The 18,005-nt window shown below is 40.7% G+C and overlaps 1 protein-coding gene across 3 annotated transcripts in view; it reads right to left on the bottom strand.

The window, feature by feature from the left end:
- Positions 1-18,005, bottom strand: part of NUP214 (nucleoporin 214) — an 89,188-nt gene that overhangs the window by 34,578 nt on the left and 36,605 nt on the right. For all 3 annotated transcript variants that reach the window (XM_061433859.1, XM_061433860.1, XM_061433858.1), the window contains exons 24-27: positions 16,103-16,202; positions 6,246-6,321; positions 4,711-4,789; positions 1,833-1,920 (exon numbers count right to left, since the gene is read on the bottom strand). In XM_061433859.1, the coding sequence (XP_061289843.1) occupies positions 1,833-1,920; positions 4,711-4,789; positions 6,246-6,321; positions 16,103-16,202 (343 nt within the window). The remainder of the gene's footprint in view (positions 1-1,832; positions 1,921-4,710; positions 4,790-6,245; positions 6,322-16,102; positions 16,203-18,005) is intronic.

The raw sequence follows: 18,005 nt of genomic DNA, 5'->3' as shown, positions 1-18,005 counted from the left end.
GGATGGTGGCTGGAGCGGGTGTCTTGCCTAGTGAGGGAGACGGGACGGGCTAGATGAGGAGGAGCCTATGACCCACCCAGGGAGCACATCAGGACAGCACATGCCACTGGGGGAGACAACAGACAGTATGAAATGGAAGCCACCGTCTCTGCTGTTTGGATAAAACGCTTCGTCCTTGGCTGGGAAATTTGGTTCAAAAACTTAAAAAAAAAAAATTTTGGTTGCACCAAGTGGCTTGTGGGATCTCACTTCCCTGACCCACACCGCACCCAGCCCACAGAAATGAAAGCGCTGTAGCTGTACCCTAACCATTAGGCTGCCAGGAAACGTCCCTCAAAAACCTTTCCGACTCTTTTCATCCTCTCCTCTCTTTCTGTACATTTTCTTCACACTGTGAGTGAAGACACTATAGCCAAAGAAGAAAACCCAGCACCAGTTAAGCCAGAATGGAGTACTTATTTTGAGAAAAGTTCAAATAGCAAATTAAAAACTATTGGATTGGTCAAAAAGTTCATTTGGGTGTTTCTGTAAGATGTTATGGAAAACCCCAAATGAACTTTTTGGCCAACCTGATAAAAAGCTTTAAAACAGAAGGGGCCAAGCATATCAAACAGAGTAAGTAACAGTAAAGAGTAGAGTTAGGTTTCTTTTTTTAAATTCGTCACTGGCTTCATCAAATGGTCCAAGACCACCTAAGATGTGTTAAATATTTTTTCACCTTAAAAAAAAAAGAAAACAAATCTCTTTCTTTGTCTCAACTCTGGTAAAGAAATTTGATGTAACAGAGGTAAGCAACTGACCCATGAGCCAAACCTCTGCAGGTTATTTTAAAGACGGGAAGAAGATTATCAGGTTCACAGAAGTAAAGATTAATTAAAAGATGCAATAGCTCCTGGAACTGACCTACTCTCTAAAATTGTGCTCCCAACTACCTTTGGGGAGTAGAAAACATAATGATTTACAGGAAAATATATATAATGTCCCCCTTGAAATTCTATTCAAACACCCTCCTTTCTCGTAATGTGTTAGGCAGAAGGGTGTTCAAGAAACAAACTCACAGCAGGGAAAAGAGACTGTGGTTAGTGTGATTCCAGTTACAAAGCATAAACTGGAAGAGCTTGAGGCTTTTCTAACGGAACTGAATGTGCAACCCTTCACGGTGAAAACAATCTTTGGGTGAGTATTTATCTCAGCCACACAGAGACTAACTCCACCCCAAGCAGAGAGAGGCTCTGCCAACTCTCACCAGTTTCATGATGAGTGTTCACAGCATAGTGAAAAGGTACACCCCCTCCAACATTAATAAGAACTTCCTTTGGACTGAGGGTTAGAAGACCCTTTTGTTTTTAAAAGTAACTCAATTTGACAAGTACAGACATCATCACTTTTAAAAAAATGAAACAGAAATGGACTTCCCCACATCTATATAAAACCCAAATTCTTAAATGGCCACTGTTTTGATTGCTCAGCAGTCTAGTACAACATGACCCCTCAGGGCAGCGAAGCCAATCCAAGGTCTCACCCAGCTGCCAGATGGTGTCAGAATGAAAAGATCTGTGTGATAAACTAGAGCAACCACAGACCCACTACCCAAACAAGCCTTATCCTAAACAACAAAACAAACAAGTCAGTAAGAACACACATATAGAATTGAACGGAAAAGGGGAAACAGATTTACATTAGGACACTAAGCTACTCCCACTATCATTAAATGTGTCATTGTGGAGATAAGAACTCTGGCTTCATATAAGTATACCCACTGACTATAAGATTTGAGAAGCAATCTATAAGGATGCTGGTGATCTGCCACAAAACTTAAGTTCACAACTGACCCTGATGAAAATGAGAAAGGCTTGCTGAACTGCCCAACAGTAGACGGGGTAGAAGTCACAGCTGTTTCTATCTTGGTTGCCACTGGTCCTGGAATTAGGGAAAAAAAATAAGAGCATTACAAAAAACCAAACACCATTTTAGTTTAATTCTCTGCGGCACTGAATGCGTAGTGCCGTGCAAAGTGCAGCCCCAGGTCATGTGCTTCCTGTAGGTCGGCAGTCAAGGGGCGAGTGAGGACTCAGCCGTGCTCACAGTCTCTGAATGGGCTCTCTGGCCCTGTCACTGTCAATTTCAAACCAAGGCATGCCACTTTACCTTTCCAGGAAAGACCTCAAAGTAACTGGAGTGCAGTTCAAATTTAAGGCTTTAAAAGTAGATTTTGCAAATACTGAAATGTGATATATATCAAAGGAAAAGAAACTCCAAGGGGAAACAGGTCATGTGAAATATCTCTGAGTAGCAACTTCATGGCTATTGGCTTTCTCGCCGCATCTCTGTATTTTCCAGAGACTTCTTGTATTACTATTAGTTAATCACAGGTCTGCTTCTTTGTTTTTTATTACAGAGGTAACGCGACTGCTGTCACACAGAGAAATGTGGAGAGTTAAAGTGTAGTCCGTCATCTTCCCCACATCTGGTGTACTGTGGTTGCTTGCTAACAGGCTGGGGCATTACCCACACTCTCTCCCCCACCTTTCCCTCTCTTTCTAAAAGGAGAAGGGGGCTGGGGGAATGATATTTGAGAAGCCCAAATCAAACCAACCCAAACAATAAGAAAAAGCATCTTCTCTTTATATAAGTATGGAGTAAAGATTTGCAAAATTATCTAAAACACTACTATAGCACAATGTGATGTGTACAAGGATGTCTAATGTAGCCTCACTTATAATTTTGAAAAGTTAAGAACAATCTGAACTATCAGCAGAGTATTGGTAAAAACTTAACAGGGTACAACTGTACAGCGAATGGATTAAAATGAGAGAGGCAGACTTGTACCAGATCTGAAAAGATAAACATGATATTTTCCTGGGGGGAGGGAGGAGAGGGGACAGATTACAGATCAGTATATACAGGATATGGCTATCTTTGTTTAAAGAAACCAATAGATACACATCAATTCTTTGAGGGCTGTTATCTCTGGAATAGGGAACTTACACATTTTCTACATTATATAGTTCCACACCATAGACTTTTTGTGGTCCTGTAACAGTTTTAAAATCAGGAAAACAATGAAGGTATTTCCATTATTAATTAATAAGGGAATTATTCTATAGAGGTTTCAGAGATGACTTTTTGTTGCTGTTAGAAGTTTTTGCAAACTCTTAAATAGTGTTTTTCAGGGAAATTTTCCTGCTCAAAAAAAGTCTGTTTCTGGCAAGTAGAAACAGAAGGACATCTAGCAATGAGAGCGAATATTTCACAATCAGCATTGAATGACAAATCTTAGAAATTTCTTTCCAAGTCATGCTAACTGCCCCTGAGATGTTCTTGATTCTTAATTTCAAGAGTGACAAAAAACTCTCCAATAAAATCCTTGAAAGAGGTTAGGATATATAATCTTTCAAACTTTCTTCTAAAATATTAGCCAGAAATAGAAACAAACTTCTTAATTTGAATCTTAAATGATTCAAAAGTCTTTGACAATTGCACTAAAATTTCGCTTCTAAGTTAAAGTTTTAGCTCCTAGTCGAGAAGTGCTACATACGGCCTTCTCATGGAAGGCTTATATGATAAAAACTGTGCATTAGTCTGAATTCTAGAATACAGCATTGGCTACACAATGATTTTCTTCTGAGTGTAAGGAATATTTACTGAGGATAAACCCAATATGCAATGAGAAAGCTTCTGACTACAGAGGAAGTTGGGATGATAGCATGACTATGTAGAGATTATGGTAGGCAGGCTACTCGTGTGAAGTTCAGCATCTCTGACAGAATTTATTAGCTTAAAGACCCACTTGAGAGCAAGAATCAAAATAAAAGCTGGAGTTCAGAGCACAGGGAGAATGCTGGGCTGTGGGTGGCACAAGAGCCCTGAAGCAAAAAGTGACACACGCCAAGTGAAGTGGGCTCTGACAGGAGCCAACAGAAGAGGCCTACATTAAGCTAGGCTGGATGCACAAGCACGCTTCTGCATGAGGCGGGCTCAGGCCAGCAAGGATGCCTGCTCAGAGCACTTTATGGTGACTGTAAAAGCTAATTTCAGTGAAGAGGCCTGAGTGTTGGAAGCATGTGAAGCTACAGTCTTTCAATACTGGATTATATCCTCTTATCGTGTACTATGCTTTGTTGCTCAGTCGTGCCTGACTTTGTGACCCCATGGACTGTAGCCCACCAGGCTCCTCTGTCCATGGGATTCTCCAGGCAAGAATACTGGAGTGGGTTGCCATGCCCTCCTTCAGGGGATATTCCCAACCCAGGGATCGAATCCAGGTCTCCGTATTGCAGGTGGATTCTTTACTATCTGAACCACCAGGGAGGCTCTCCATTTATATTGTAACGGATCCATTTTACTTTCTATATTTTACTGGCTTTTGAATTGTCCTTAAAAACCCAGAGAGTTTTTCTTTCCCTTTAGTAGAAGAAATAAGAGTTCAATGTTTGGATCCACTTCTCTCAAAACTTCGATATCCAACAAGGCAGGTGCTTCTTTTAGGAAAAACATTTAAAGGCAGGCTTTCTCCTACTGCTCTCCTATTTCAGAAGTCTACAGGGCTGCCAAAGGGCACTTCCTGGAGATTCTACATCCCCTGAGGCTTTTCAAATATGTCTTTATTTTATTTCACATTAACTGCCTTTGTGATCTAGAACAATTAAATTCTTCTGTGGAAAACATCTTTCACCTTTTATTTTCACTAAAACAAAAGTGCAAACTGACCTGAAGCTTTATCACCAGATGACAACTGACTGGATGCTGGCGGGGGCCCAGATGGCTTTAGGGCATTTATCAGCGATCCCTGTAATAGGAGGAAAACATTTATGTGACCTACAAAACAGTCTCTGGAATAAAGGAACATGTGAAATGATAACATAATTTAAAATAAGCAAGCACAAACACTTCTATTTAGTTAAATTTTGTTCTTCAGTTTCAATTTAGGTCAGTATGTTTAAATGTAATATCACTTCAGAGATGGGGATACTCCACAAGCACAAGAATACAGGGTCCTGCTTGCCGAGCCTGCAGTTCCTTCCGCAGCGCCTAACGCACTGCTCAGCACATGAAAGGCATCAGCGTGTTTGAAACACAAATGAAGGAAGAAGTAAATGAATGAAATACATCCTGGCTCTCAACAAAACTTATAGTAAGCTTAAGAAGCCAAACTGCCCAACTTCTCCATCTCCAGTCAATGTTCTTTTTCTCTTGTTTGTTACGATTTGTGCCTCGCCACGTGTCCTCCAAGGTGAAGATGGGAAGCTCCAGGAGAAAGACCAGTGCCAACTGCTGACGTGCCATGTTAAGTCAGGGCAAACTACGGAGGAGACGGCCACGTCTGAGAACTGCTGAAGCGCCATGTTAAGTCAGGGCAAACTACGGAGGAGACGGCCACGTCTGAGAACTGCTGAAGTGCCATGTTAAGTCAGGGCAAACTACGGAGGAGACGGCCATGTCTGAGAACTCACATTAGGCAAGTTCTGAGGGTCAATCTCAAACACAGTCTAAAATGACCTTTCTAGAGACAGAGTTGAGTAGCAGAGAAACCAGGTTTTTTTAGGGAAAGTTTCAGAGAGGGCTTGATCTGCCTTTCCGCCATCTCCTATTATTTTTTTTCTGGATTGTTTAAGTGTCTACAATATAACCTATTTTTGTAAGAGACCATGTTTATCAGGCAAAAGCCTGCAAGTAGACATAACAAACATCATTGAAGATGCAAAGTATGAAAAACAGGGATGATAGGAGAAAGCAGAAGACTCTGTTCCCTGGAGGCTGATACTGAAAGGTCCAATGAACAAAGCAGTGGGCAGGGAGAAGCGGGAAGATGGGTTCCAGCCCTGGTTCCATCATTCACTACCGATGGAAGCCTGCGTCAGTCACTTGAGCCCTGGTTTCTTCATTAGTGAAACGTAGCTGAACATCTGTCTTGTCTATATGGCTGTTGTATGGGTTAACTAAGACAAATGAAAGTAAACTTGAACTCCATACAGATACCCTCCATAAAGAGAATTATGACCCAAGATTACCAGATGCAGAATATTACATGGTCAACAAAGACATCATTGGGTCCTGACTGACCTACTAGCTCAAAACCATCATAAATTGTGGGGAAAGGATCACAGGTTTTTTTCAGAGTTCATTTAAAAGACGTGGGAAAAATTTTTTAAAGTAAAATAAAAAATAAACAGTGCGGGGACTTAGTACCAGATTGTCTTCAGACACTGCATGTCACATTAGCAAAGCAAAAATCAGCAATTTACCTGCTTAGCTTGGTTGGCAGGCGCTGGAGTCAACACCGGGTGAGGCGTTTTGGCTGCAGAGTACGGCCCTGAAGAACTGGAAAACACAAAGCACGCGCTCAGGAGCAAGGCATGACCGGGGGAAATTCATCCTCAACCCCGAGCCACCTTCTGTGCAAAAAGGTAATACCAGTTTTGGGGTAGAACACAGATGTCTCAGACCCTAATCAAAATCATTTGACATGTTTCTGATTGAAGAATAAATTCTTTACATGAAATTTGGTCTTTAGCAAAAGTCAAAGCAATGACCTTAAAATGTATCTTCTTCCTGAAATTTTAAGGAAAAAAAGTTATGGATATCCAGAAGTAGATCTTTTTCTTATTTGCAGAGAAAGCTTTCTCCACCTCCTCCCCATCACCCACCACCATTCCAGACCATGTGGGAAATTCCTGATTCTCTTTTCCAAGTCTCAGAAAATGTTCATCAGGATTGACGGGGTGTATATGATCTTCTCAAAGCAGAGCTCTCAGCTTCTCATAGCAACCAGCCCCGAGAGCTCACCACGTCAGCACACAGGAGAGTTAAACCATACCACAGCTCCGTGCCCAACCTGCACTTTTGTTGTGGTGTCAATATGAAAAGTGCATCCTGTCTACATAGAAAGAGTTCTCACCATCTTTTGTTATCCCTGAACATAGTATGCATGGAACTGTTATTTTAATAACTACTTAGTGTTAATTTTGTTGTTGCTGTTTAGTTGCTCAGTCATGTCTGACTCTTTGCGACCCCATGGATTGCCAGGTTCCTCTGTCCATGGGATTTCCCAGGCAAGAATACTAGAGTGGGTTGCCATTTCCTTCCCCAGTGGATCTTCCTGACCCAGGGATTGAACCTGGATCTCCTGCATCTGCAGACAGATTCTTTACCACTGAACCATCAGGGAAGCCCACTTAAGTGTAAATATGTGAGGGAAAAAAAAATCCCCTGTTCAACACAAAGCTCTATTCGTGGCTCCAGGGAGCAACTCTTTTCATCAACGTATCTGTCCTCCGTCCAGAGCTCCTCTGACTGATAGGTATAGCAGTAACAACTGTAGCATCTGGTTTTATTTCTCAGAACTTTCGCTTAAGGAGGATTAACAATTTTCCATTAAAAAGTTAACTTGTGAGAGAAAAGACAAAAATAAACCCATGCCTTATGGGAAAAAATTATCAAACATCTTAATAATCTTACAGTTACCTCAGTATACTCTCTTGGAATATCACAAAAATCTTCCCAAACTTTATTAGATTCAGAGAGAAGGAAAAAAAATGCAGTTGTTTTCAATAAAACCCTCTTTATTTTCCTACTGAAGAGAGAAGCAACTACAAATGTGCGCCTCTCTGAAGAAATGCACACTGGTCCCCCGAGATACTCAACCGAGCAGGTACACAGGGACGCCCCCCCATCTGCTTACACTCCAACAAGAAAAGGAATGTATGCATGAGAGGCTGGGACTGAGAAATCCCTGGGCAGACACAGCAACCTTAGGTGGGAAAATGACTGCAGCTCATGAGAGTCACAAGGGAGGCACAAATCTTTCATGCTTTCTCAAAGATGAGCTAAAAAAAACTACGAGTAAAAATAAAAGCAGCAATTTACCCGACTTTAGAACATTTATACCTCAAACTTAGTTATGATATGATGGTAGATTAAATCATGCATGAAGCAGACTAAGTGCAATTATTCTTCTGTTTATTTGTGATAAAGCCATAAATCTCTTGGGTGTCCTAAATCCCCAAACATGCAAAATTAGGATTCACAGTATTTACACACTGGGCCACATGATGACCCAGCAGAGAAATAAATGCTGTTCATGCACTCAGCTAGTAAACGAACTGATTAAATCAGATCCACCATGATCTAAAGGAGCAAGCAGAAAAGGACAGTATACTGCTAAATAAATGTGTTCAAAGACTTGTACATGATCATGAACCAAAACAATGGAAATCAACAGCTAGATATGTTCAGGAGGAGATGCAAACACCAAACCTGGAATTATCATATTCTGGATGACGGTATTCTACTAGCAGTATGCACCTGAGAAGAGATCATCAGAAATTCACCTGAAATGTTCTGTTCCACAACTGAAAACAGAAATCAAAGGACCACAGGCAGAAAATGGCACTGTAACATACATCTACCTCCATTTCATCAAAAGTATGTGACAATCCTAAACATTTATGCAACTAACAACAGAACTACAAATGAGGCAAAAAAAAAGCTAGAACTGAAAGAAAAATAAGCAAATCCATAGCTACACTTGAAAATACCAACACTATTCTCATTAACTGATGGAATAATCAGACAGAAGATTATCATCATCTACTACAGATGGTGACTGCAGCCATGAAATTAAAAGACGCTTACTCCTTGGAAGGAAAGTTATGACCAATCTAGACAGCATATTAAAAAGCAGAGACATTACTTTGCCAACAAAGGTCCATCTAGTCAAGGTTATGGTTTTTCCAGTAGTCATGTGTGGATATGAGAGTTGGACTATAAAGAAAGCTGAGCACTGAAGAATGGATGCTTCTAAACTATGGTGTTGGAGAAGACTCTTGAGAGTCCCTTGAACTGCAAGGAGATCTAACCAGTCCATCCTAAAGGAAATTAGTCCTAAGTGTTCATCGGCAGGACTGATGTTGAAGCTGAAACTTCAATACTTTGGTCACCTGATTTGAAGAGCTGACTCATTTGAAAAGCTTCTGATGCTGGGAAAGATTGAAGGCAGGAGGAGAAGGGGACAACAGAGGATGAGATGGTTGGATGGCATCACTGACTCAATGGATAAACTCCAGGAGTTGGTGATGAACAGGGAGGCCTGGCGTGCTGCAGTCCATGGGGTCGCAAAGAATCGGACAAGACTGAGTGACTGAACTGAACTGAACTACTTTAATTGACATTTATAGAACATGCCACCCAATAAGAGCAGTGGCACAGAACATTTACCAAGATGACTGACATTCTAGATCAAAGATTGGCAAACTAGAAACAAAGGACCAGCTGCCTGCTTTTGTAAATAAAGCTGAACTGTAATAAAGCCATGCCCATTCATTTACGTTTTGTTTATGGCTGCATTCAGGCTACAATGGCAGAGTTGAGTAGTTGAGGCAGAGACTGTATCTCCCAAAAGCTTAAATTATTTACTGTATGGCCTTTAAAAAAGAAAAACCTTGTTGACCCCAGTTCTGGGTCATAGAAGAAGTCTCCATAAAACCTAAAGAATTCAAGTCATACAAAACATGTCTAACCGTGATGAAATTAAATTAAAAATCAATAACAAAAAGATATCAAGAAAATGCCCAATTATTTAGAAACACACTTTTAAATATCCCATATGTATACAAAGAACCCAAAATGTTCTGAACTAAATGAAAATGAAAAAATAACATTCAAAATCTGTGGGAGGTAGCCAAAGCAGTTCTTAGACAGAACTTTATAGCACCAAATGCCTGTGTTGTAAGAGAGCAGCATCAGATTAATGACCTTAGCTTTCACCTTAAGAAACTAGAAGAGTAAATAAAATCCAAAGTAAGCAGGAAAATGAAATAAAGATCAAGAAGGGGAAAAAAAAAAATCAATGAAGCCAAAAGCTGGCTTCTTTGAGATCAATAAAATTGATAAAACTCTAGTTAGACTGATGAGGTTAAAAAAAAGACCCAAATTACTATTAAGAGGAAAATAAAATCTATATACATTTAAAGGATGATAATCAGTGACTATTAATGAAAAACATGCCAATAAATTCAACAAGTCAAGTGAAATGAATTTCTTGAAATATACAAACTACCAAAGAAGTAGATAAGCTTAACAGTCATATATGTACTGAAGAAACTGAAATTTCCAAGCCAAAATAACTTTACTGGTGAATTCTACAAAAATTTAAGGATGAAATAGTAACCAAGCTACAGAAACTCTTAGTGGAAATTGAAGAGGAAGGAACACTTTCTGACTCATTCTATAAGGGTAGTATTACTCTGAAGGTAAAATGGAAGAAAGACATTACCAGAAAAGAAAATCTACAGACCAATATCCCTCATTAAGACAGAGGCAAAACTATCAACAAAATTTTAGCAAATTGAGTCCAACCATATATTAAAAAGTTGAATACATTATTACTGACGATTGGTTTAACATTAGAAAACCAATCAGTGTGGTGAGGGTACCAAGACAATCCAAGGGGAAAAAAGGTTTTTTCCAAAAATGGTGCCGCACAACCGGGTGGTGGTGGTTGTTCAGTCACTAAGTCGTGTCTTTGCGACCCCATGGACTGTAGTTCCCCAGGCTCCTCTGTCCATGGGATTTCCCAGCAAGAACACTGGAGTGGGCTGCCATTTCCTTCTCCAGGGGATCTTCTCAACCCAGGGATGGCACCATGTCTCCTGCATTGGCAGGCAGATTCTTTACCACTGAGCCACCAGACAGGCCCTGGGACAACTGGGTATCCACATGCAAAAGAAAGATATTGGACCACAAATTACAGTATTTACAAAAATTAACTCAAAGCATATCAAAGACCTAAATGTAAGAGTTCAAACTACAAAACTTGGAAGAAAACACAGGAGTAAATCTTTATGATCCTGCATGAAGCAATAGTTTCTTAAACATATAACAGACACCAACAGTGCAAGCAATAACAGAAAAAAATAAATTGAATTTCATCAAAATTAAAAACTGTTGTTTCAAAGGACACCATTAAGAAAGTGAAAACCACACAAAGAATGGGAGAACATATTTGCAAATCATATATCTGATAAGAGACTTGAATCTAGATTACATAAATAATATGACACCCTGGGACTTCCCTGGCGGCCCAGTGGGTGACTCCTTGCTCCCAACGCAGGGGTCCCAGGTTCAATCCCTGGTCAGAGAACTAGATCCCATATCCTGCAACTAAGAGTTTGCATGCTCCAACTAAAAAGAAATCTTCCTCAACGAAGATCAAAGATCCTATGTGCCTCAACTAAGACCTGGTGCAGCCAAATAAATAAAAATAAATATTAAAAAAAAAAAAAGAAAATGACACCTCAACAATTAAGATAAAGAACCCAATTTAAAAACAGGCAAAGGATTTAAAGAGATATTTCTCTAAAGAAGACACAATGGCTAATATGCACACAGACATCCAATATCATTAGTCACAGGGAAATATATCAAAACCACAAGGAGATACCGTGTCCATCCATTAGGATAGCTATAATCAAAAAGATGGACAATAACACATATTAGTGAGGATGTGGAGAAACTGGAACTTCATACATTGCTATTGGGAATGTAAAATGGTGCAGCTACTTTGGAAAAGTTTGAACTACACTTAGCTCAGAAAGTAGACTGCCATATGCTCTAGCAATTCTACTCCTAAAACATTACCCAGAATAACTGAAAAGCAGGGACTCAGGGCTGTACAACAATGCTCACTGCAGCATTATTCACAGTAGTCAACTCAACCCAAGTGTCCACTTTCAGATGAATGGATAAGTAAAACAGGATATATATATATATACAGTGGAATGTTATTCAGTCATAAAAGGAATGAAATTCTGATATATGCTACAACATGGGCCTCCCTGGTGGTTTAGACACTAAAGAATCTGTTCCAATGCCTGAGACCTGGGTTCGATCTCTGGATTTGGAAGATCCTCTGGAGAAGGGAATGGCTCCCCACTCCAGTATCCTCGCCTGAAGAATTCCATGGACAAAGAAGCCTGCTGGATAACAAACAGTCCATGGGGTCACAAAGAATCAGACATGACTGAGCGACTAACACTTCACAACATGGATAAATCTTAAAAATGTGAGTGAAATAAGCCAGATATAAAAGGACAAATACTATATATAGGGCAAATTCTTAGCAACAGAAAGTAGATTAGAGGTTACCAGGGACTAGAAGTAAGGTGGAATAAAGAGTTAATATTTAATGGGTACAATTGCTGTATGAGATAATGAAAAAGTTCTGGAACAGATGGGGTGACAGTTATACAACACTGTAAACATACTTAATGTCTCTGAATTGTACACTTAAAAATGGTTAAAATAATAAATTTTGTTATACATATATTTACCCACAATAAAAAAAGAAAAAGCTTCTTAACTGTTCTCCCTTTCTTTATTCTTCTTCATTCCAGCCCTTCTCATCTATTCTAAATATAAGAACCGAAACTTCCTGCCAAACCCACAGGTGAACAAAATAATCTGCATTTATCATAGCTCGTGGAATTTTAGACTACAAAAAGGTAAATTTTACTGTGTGTTAATTATGGCCCAGTATTTTTAAAAATTGCTAAAATTGCTTTAAAAAAGCAAATGTAAATTAGATCAGGTTACTCAGCATCCAGCTGTCAGCTAGGCCCTCAACCAGGCTTACCAGATGTTATTGGATTTGTACCCTGGCCCTACCCCACTCTCCTCCTCTTTCCCTCCAGCCACCAGGGGCTGCCTGGCTTCATCCTGAACCTGCCAGACAAGCTCTCACTACAGGCCTGGTGCTTGGGGCTTTCTTCCTTAGGATATTCATGAGCCTGCTCTCTGGTCTTTATTCAAATGTAAAATGTCAAAAGCCACTGCAAGGCAGAGTATTATCAACATATAAGACAGGAGAATCCCCAGTTTTGTGGTGAAAAAAATATGGTCTGGTATTTCTGAGACATGTTAGTCATTAGTCACGTAGGAGAAGCACCTTCTTTGCCTCTATTTAAAACTGCAACCATGTCTGGACAAAAGCCCCTAAACCCCTTTTCTGCTTTAATTTTCTCCGTCATACCTATCCCCTTCTAAAATACTGTATTTAGATGAATTTTACTTGTCATCTGTCTCTCTGTGACTAGGGCAGGGTTTGGGGATTTTGGGGGGCAGGGTCTGTTTTGTTAACTGTGTTATTCTCAGCACCTAGAACAGTGTGTGGCATATATAAAATGCTACTTAAGTATTTGTAGAAAGAACGAAGAAACGAATGCCAAAATTCTTGAAAGGAATGACGATCTGGGTGTGTTTTGGAAAACAACAAACCAATAAAAAATTCCACCATATTTCTCACCTCATTTGGCCCTGTTTCCTTCACCTTCCATTTCCTGCCAGAACTCTAGACAAACTGGCCTTTCACCTGCACTCAGACTTGCTCTGCCCTTTCCCAGGTCTGGGCTTTCACAGATCCTGCACCTCCTGTTTATAACACTCTTCTTCCACTTTGCCTGGCAACTTCTGGTCACCGCTCAACTTCCAGCTGAAACATCTTTCCTTCCCAACCTCGTCAGCCCCAGACTGCCTCACTGTGAGCCTTCTTAGCACCCTGTACCTCTCCTTCATCAAACTCATTATACTACAGTTAAATAACTGATGTGAAATGGGTAGCTTAGGGGCTGCCTTCTTGCTAACATCTAAGTGTCGTGAACGTGGGGACTTGGTATGTTTTACTGACTGCTGCTGCTGCTGCTGCTAAGTCGCTTTGGTCGTGTCCGACTCTGTGTGACCCCATAGACAGCAGCCCACCAGGCTCCCCTGTCCCTGGGATTCTCCAGGCAAGAATACTGGAGTGGGTTGCCATTTCCTTCTCCAATGCATGAAGGTGAAAAGTGAAAGTGAAGTAGCTCAGTCCTGTCCAACTCTGAGCGACCCCATGGACTGCAGCCTACTGGGCTCCTCCGTCCACGGGATTTTCCAGGCAAGAGTACTGGAGTGGGGTGCCATCGCCTTCTCTGGTCTTACTGACTACTGAACCCCAAATACCCAGGGCGTTATCATGTTCATGGCAGACACCCCTTGGGAATCTGCTGAATCAAGGGCCTGAGCGCTGGAGAGGAGTCTAACTAGCATGAGTGTGCCCCAGATAAGCCCTCTTTCTGCAAACAGGTTGGCTGGTCAGTGAATATAAGGGGTGAGTGGGGTGAGGCCAGTGAACATAAGCTATACCAATGGCAGAAACATATAACCGCATCTTATAATAAATCTCTTTAAGATGTTACTCAGGAGAAGTTAAATGCAAAATTAAATAGTTAAAATACACTTAGGAGGGACCTCCCTGGTAGTCCAGTGGTTAAGACTATGCTTCCACTGCAGGAAGCATGGGTTCCACCCTGGTCAGGGAACTAAGAGCCCACAAAGGCGTGAGGTGCCACCAAAAACAAAAACAAAACAAGCAAATACAAAAAACACTCAGGAAACTACTGCTTAACAGAATCTGAAAGTAAGTGATTTTATAATGAGTATAATTCCCTCTCAAGCTTTCTTATTAGGGAAGGTGGTAAATATCAGTTTCCACTTACCAACTGTGCTTAGTTCACCTATTATTCAACAAGAATTCAACAAGAATAATAAAAAGAAACAACATTCCAGGTGCCATGCTGGGCATACAAGTTAAATAATAACCAGAGTCCAATTCTGTGGAGAAAAGAAGAGTTTCTTCAACTCTTTTTAAACTTCTATGTCTATTTTTCTTAAGTCAGAAAAAAGGGCAAACCCAGAATTGCTCCTTTAACAAAGCTCATATCGATGATTAGCTCAGATGAATCACTGGAGGAAAACACAGCCTGAGATAAGATAAAGGAAATCATCAAGAGGTGCTTCTCACATATTGTGAGAACAGCTAAAATATTCCAGAAATACCAGACCATGTTTCTTTCACCATTAAGCTGGCTTTTCCTGTCTTATGTAAGATTCTGCCTTGCGGTGGCTTTTCCTTGCCTACCCTACACTAGGAATCTGACTATAATTCCCAAACTCTAATGCATAGTTCTTTCCCTTGAGAAATTCACAACAACCACAAATGCCATCTTGGTCTAAACAGCATACCAAAGCTTCAAGGTCACTATAAGATAGGAAAGCTAGGCTTGTTTTTGGCTGTTAGCATGGCCCTGAGATAACTAAGAAATTCCTGGCAGTGTTGATAAATGGGCCAATGTGGAAAAAAGAGAAGGCCAGTGGACTAGTGAAGTAGGGCCACTTGATAAAGCCAAAACAGAACAGTGAGCAGACCTGGGGTGGGGGAGGAGAGGGCTAATGTGAACTGGAAAAAACACAGGGTTAGTGGCTGTTCTTCTTGCAGTTGGACTAGTCACAGGCACCAGACACTAACTCCCTGAATGACCCTGGTCCTCACGATCTCTACATTCAAACTGAGGATACAGCCCTCAACTCTTCCCTGAGCCACACTGCACAGCTCCTGGCTACAAAATACTTGGGAGCAACAGGACACGGGCATGTTCTATGAACCGTGCCGCCCACACCAGTGGGAGGGAGTCAATGCCTTGAATTCTAAACACACATTCACACTTAAAAGTCAGTTCTGGCAGCAATGATCCAGCTCTTAGATGTGGCATGGGGAGAAACTGGAAGTCTCCAAACAGAGCTTCTGCCTTTTAAACCACTGCTTTTTCATACAAACAATATGAGAAACTTGAAAAAACACGAATGCCTGGAGAGGGGAAAGCAGGGAGGAGAGACCATCATTGGGTTTTTAGAATCAATAGTCTGCGTTAGAGTTGAAGTGTCAACTCAGGAGCCCCAAGAGTATTTAAAAAAATAAATCAAACCGTCCACCTTACCTGACTTAATAACTGTAACGTGTACCACATGCAGACTTACATACGGCAAACGGCACACTGAGTACGTAACACCAAGACTTTGAAAGTTTATGAGGCAACTGTTACTGCCAGTTGGAGAGGACAATTCCTGAAACCCAATTGTGTGCCTGAGATTAGCTGTCCATTCCGCTCCTCTTGTGACCTCAAGTTCTGCAGGAAGAAGTCACACTGGGACAACAGCACTGCTGCTCCCTGCAGGCAGCCCTACGCTATGCAGAATGATTCATTGGCTTAAACACGCTAATGAGGCCGTAACATACCCCACTGCTGCAGAGGGGGCTGTAGCATTATTCTTCAATTCCTGCACATTTACCACTTGAGGGACGTTCTTCAAAGTTGATTCAGTCAACGTACTGACGGCTATTTAAATAGAGAAGAGAAAGGCACGTTAATTGCAATACAGGATCAAAATTCTAGCCAGGTCTAATGAATAACTAGGACACAAGCAGAACACAAACTTATTATATAAAGGAAATTTAGGTAGTTCTGCGGCACTGTGCTCAATAGAACACCTGGCCTACGCCCTTCATAAAGATCATTCAATGAAGCTTGTGCAATTTAATCAAATGTACTAGTTCAGAAAAAAGGAATTCACCAGCCAGCTTTTATAGAGCAGAGCTGAGATGCTTGCCATATTGTTGGCTTGTCCTAGAAAAGGGCAGAAAAAGCTAGAGGATTACCAGTGTTTCTGCCTCCACCGTGCATTCATTCATTCAACCACTCTTTCACATGAGCTTATTACTGTCAGACTCTGTTAGGTGCTGGGAATACAAAAAATGTCTAAAATATAGTTTCTTCTTTAAAGAAGTTCATGCTTTAGTGAGACAGACACAGTGAATAAAATATGAAAAAATGGAGATTGAACCAGAATGGAGAAGGAGGCCAAGAAGGCCTGAATTAAGGAATGGTAACAGGGACTGATTTGACACCTACTTACCTTAGGCTTATCAGCTTTCATACCTTTTTTGTATGTGTCTTATAATTTAAAACTGTAGCCCAGGACTTTATGACATGTTATAAATAACTATTAAGAAGGCCTAAGCAAAGCTTTTGGATCTTCTCCAACTACTGTGGGGCACAGGTGAACTTGTAGCCCAGGTGGGATGGTGGCTCTATGGCAGCTCACTTCACCCCCTCCTTCAGGAGTCACCAGGGATGCCCTGCTTATGACTGCACATACTTCATCCTTAACACTCACAGGTGCCCACACCTTCGAAACCTGTTTTTGAATAATGTCTTCTGAAATGATAATAGAGATCACACCACCTCCTGCTGAGAATGGACTAATCCTAAATCCTGATAGACTAGAAGTTGATAAATAACCAATGAGCTTGATTCAGGATCTGTTCAGTACAATGCTAAGATCCTGCTTGGTCCAACTAATATTTACAACATCAAGGGTTTCTTATATTTTTCAGAATGCTCAAAAGTACCTTAAAAGCTCTCTTCTTTTTGCTCTTTCATATCTATTTGAGATGTCTTAGTAAGGGCTTTCATCTGAACTTTCCCTAGAGATCTATTATCATCTAATGGCAACTATTTTTGGCTAAATCAAACCACCATGTCTTTTCCATCTTTTAAAATTTTAGTGTAAATTGGCATATGTTATAAAACTAAAAAACTTCATTCAGCTAAAACAAAAATATGATTTATAGCCAAGTTTCTCACTCTTGGCACTACTGACGTTTGGGGATGGATAATCCTTTGTTGCAGGGTTCTCTTGTGCTTTTGGCAGTTTCTTTGCAGCATTACTGGCCTCTACCCACTACAGGGCAGCAACACTGCCAACTGTTGGAGGGGAAGCAGGCAGAGTAAAAAAGCCTCTGGTTGAGAAGCACTGGCTTGTAAAAACTGATTAACTGAAGTTCCAAGGCAAATTACCTAGAAATCTTAATGTAGAAGATTATGGAGAGCCACAAACCACTGACAAAATGCAAGAGCTGATTAGTTCCTTAGAGCTTCACGTTTCCAGGTTAAAACTGCAATCTTAAGAAAAAGCTGTACTTCAGTACAAAGAACACAGGGTTGGAGTCTGGGCTTTGTTACATATTGGTTGGTGACCTTCGCCTCTCCAAACCGAGCATTACTCAAAAGCAAAATGGGCACACGTACACTCATTGCAAAGGGTGGCTCGGAGCCTTAAAATACTACGAGACAACTCTA

This window comes from Bos javanicus, chromosome 11 (assembly GCF_032452875.1).
Source record: "Bos javanicus breed banteng chromosome 11, ARS-OSU_banteng_1.0, whole genome shotgun sequence".
In the NCBI taxonomy this organism is placed as follows: domain Eukaryota; kingdom Metazoa; phylum Chordata; class Mammalia; order Artiodactyla; family Bovidae; genus Bos; species Bos javanicus.
The sequence above is the reverse complement of the archived record's forward strand: the minus strand, read 5'-3'. Positions and strand labels throughout refer to the sequence as shown.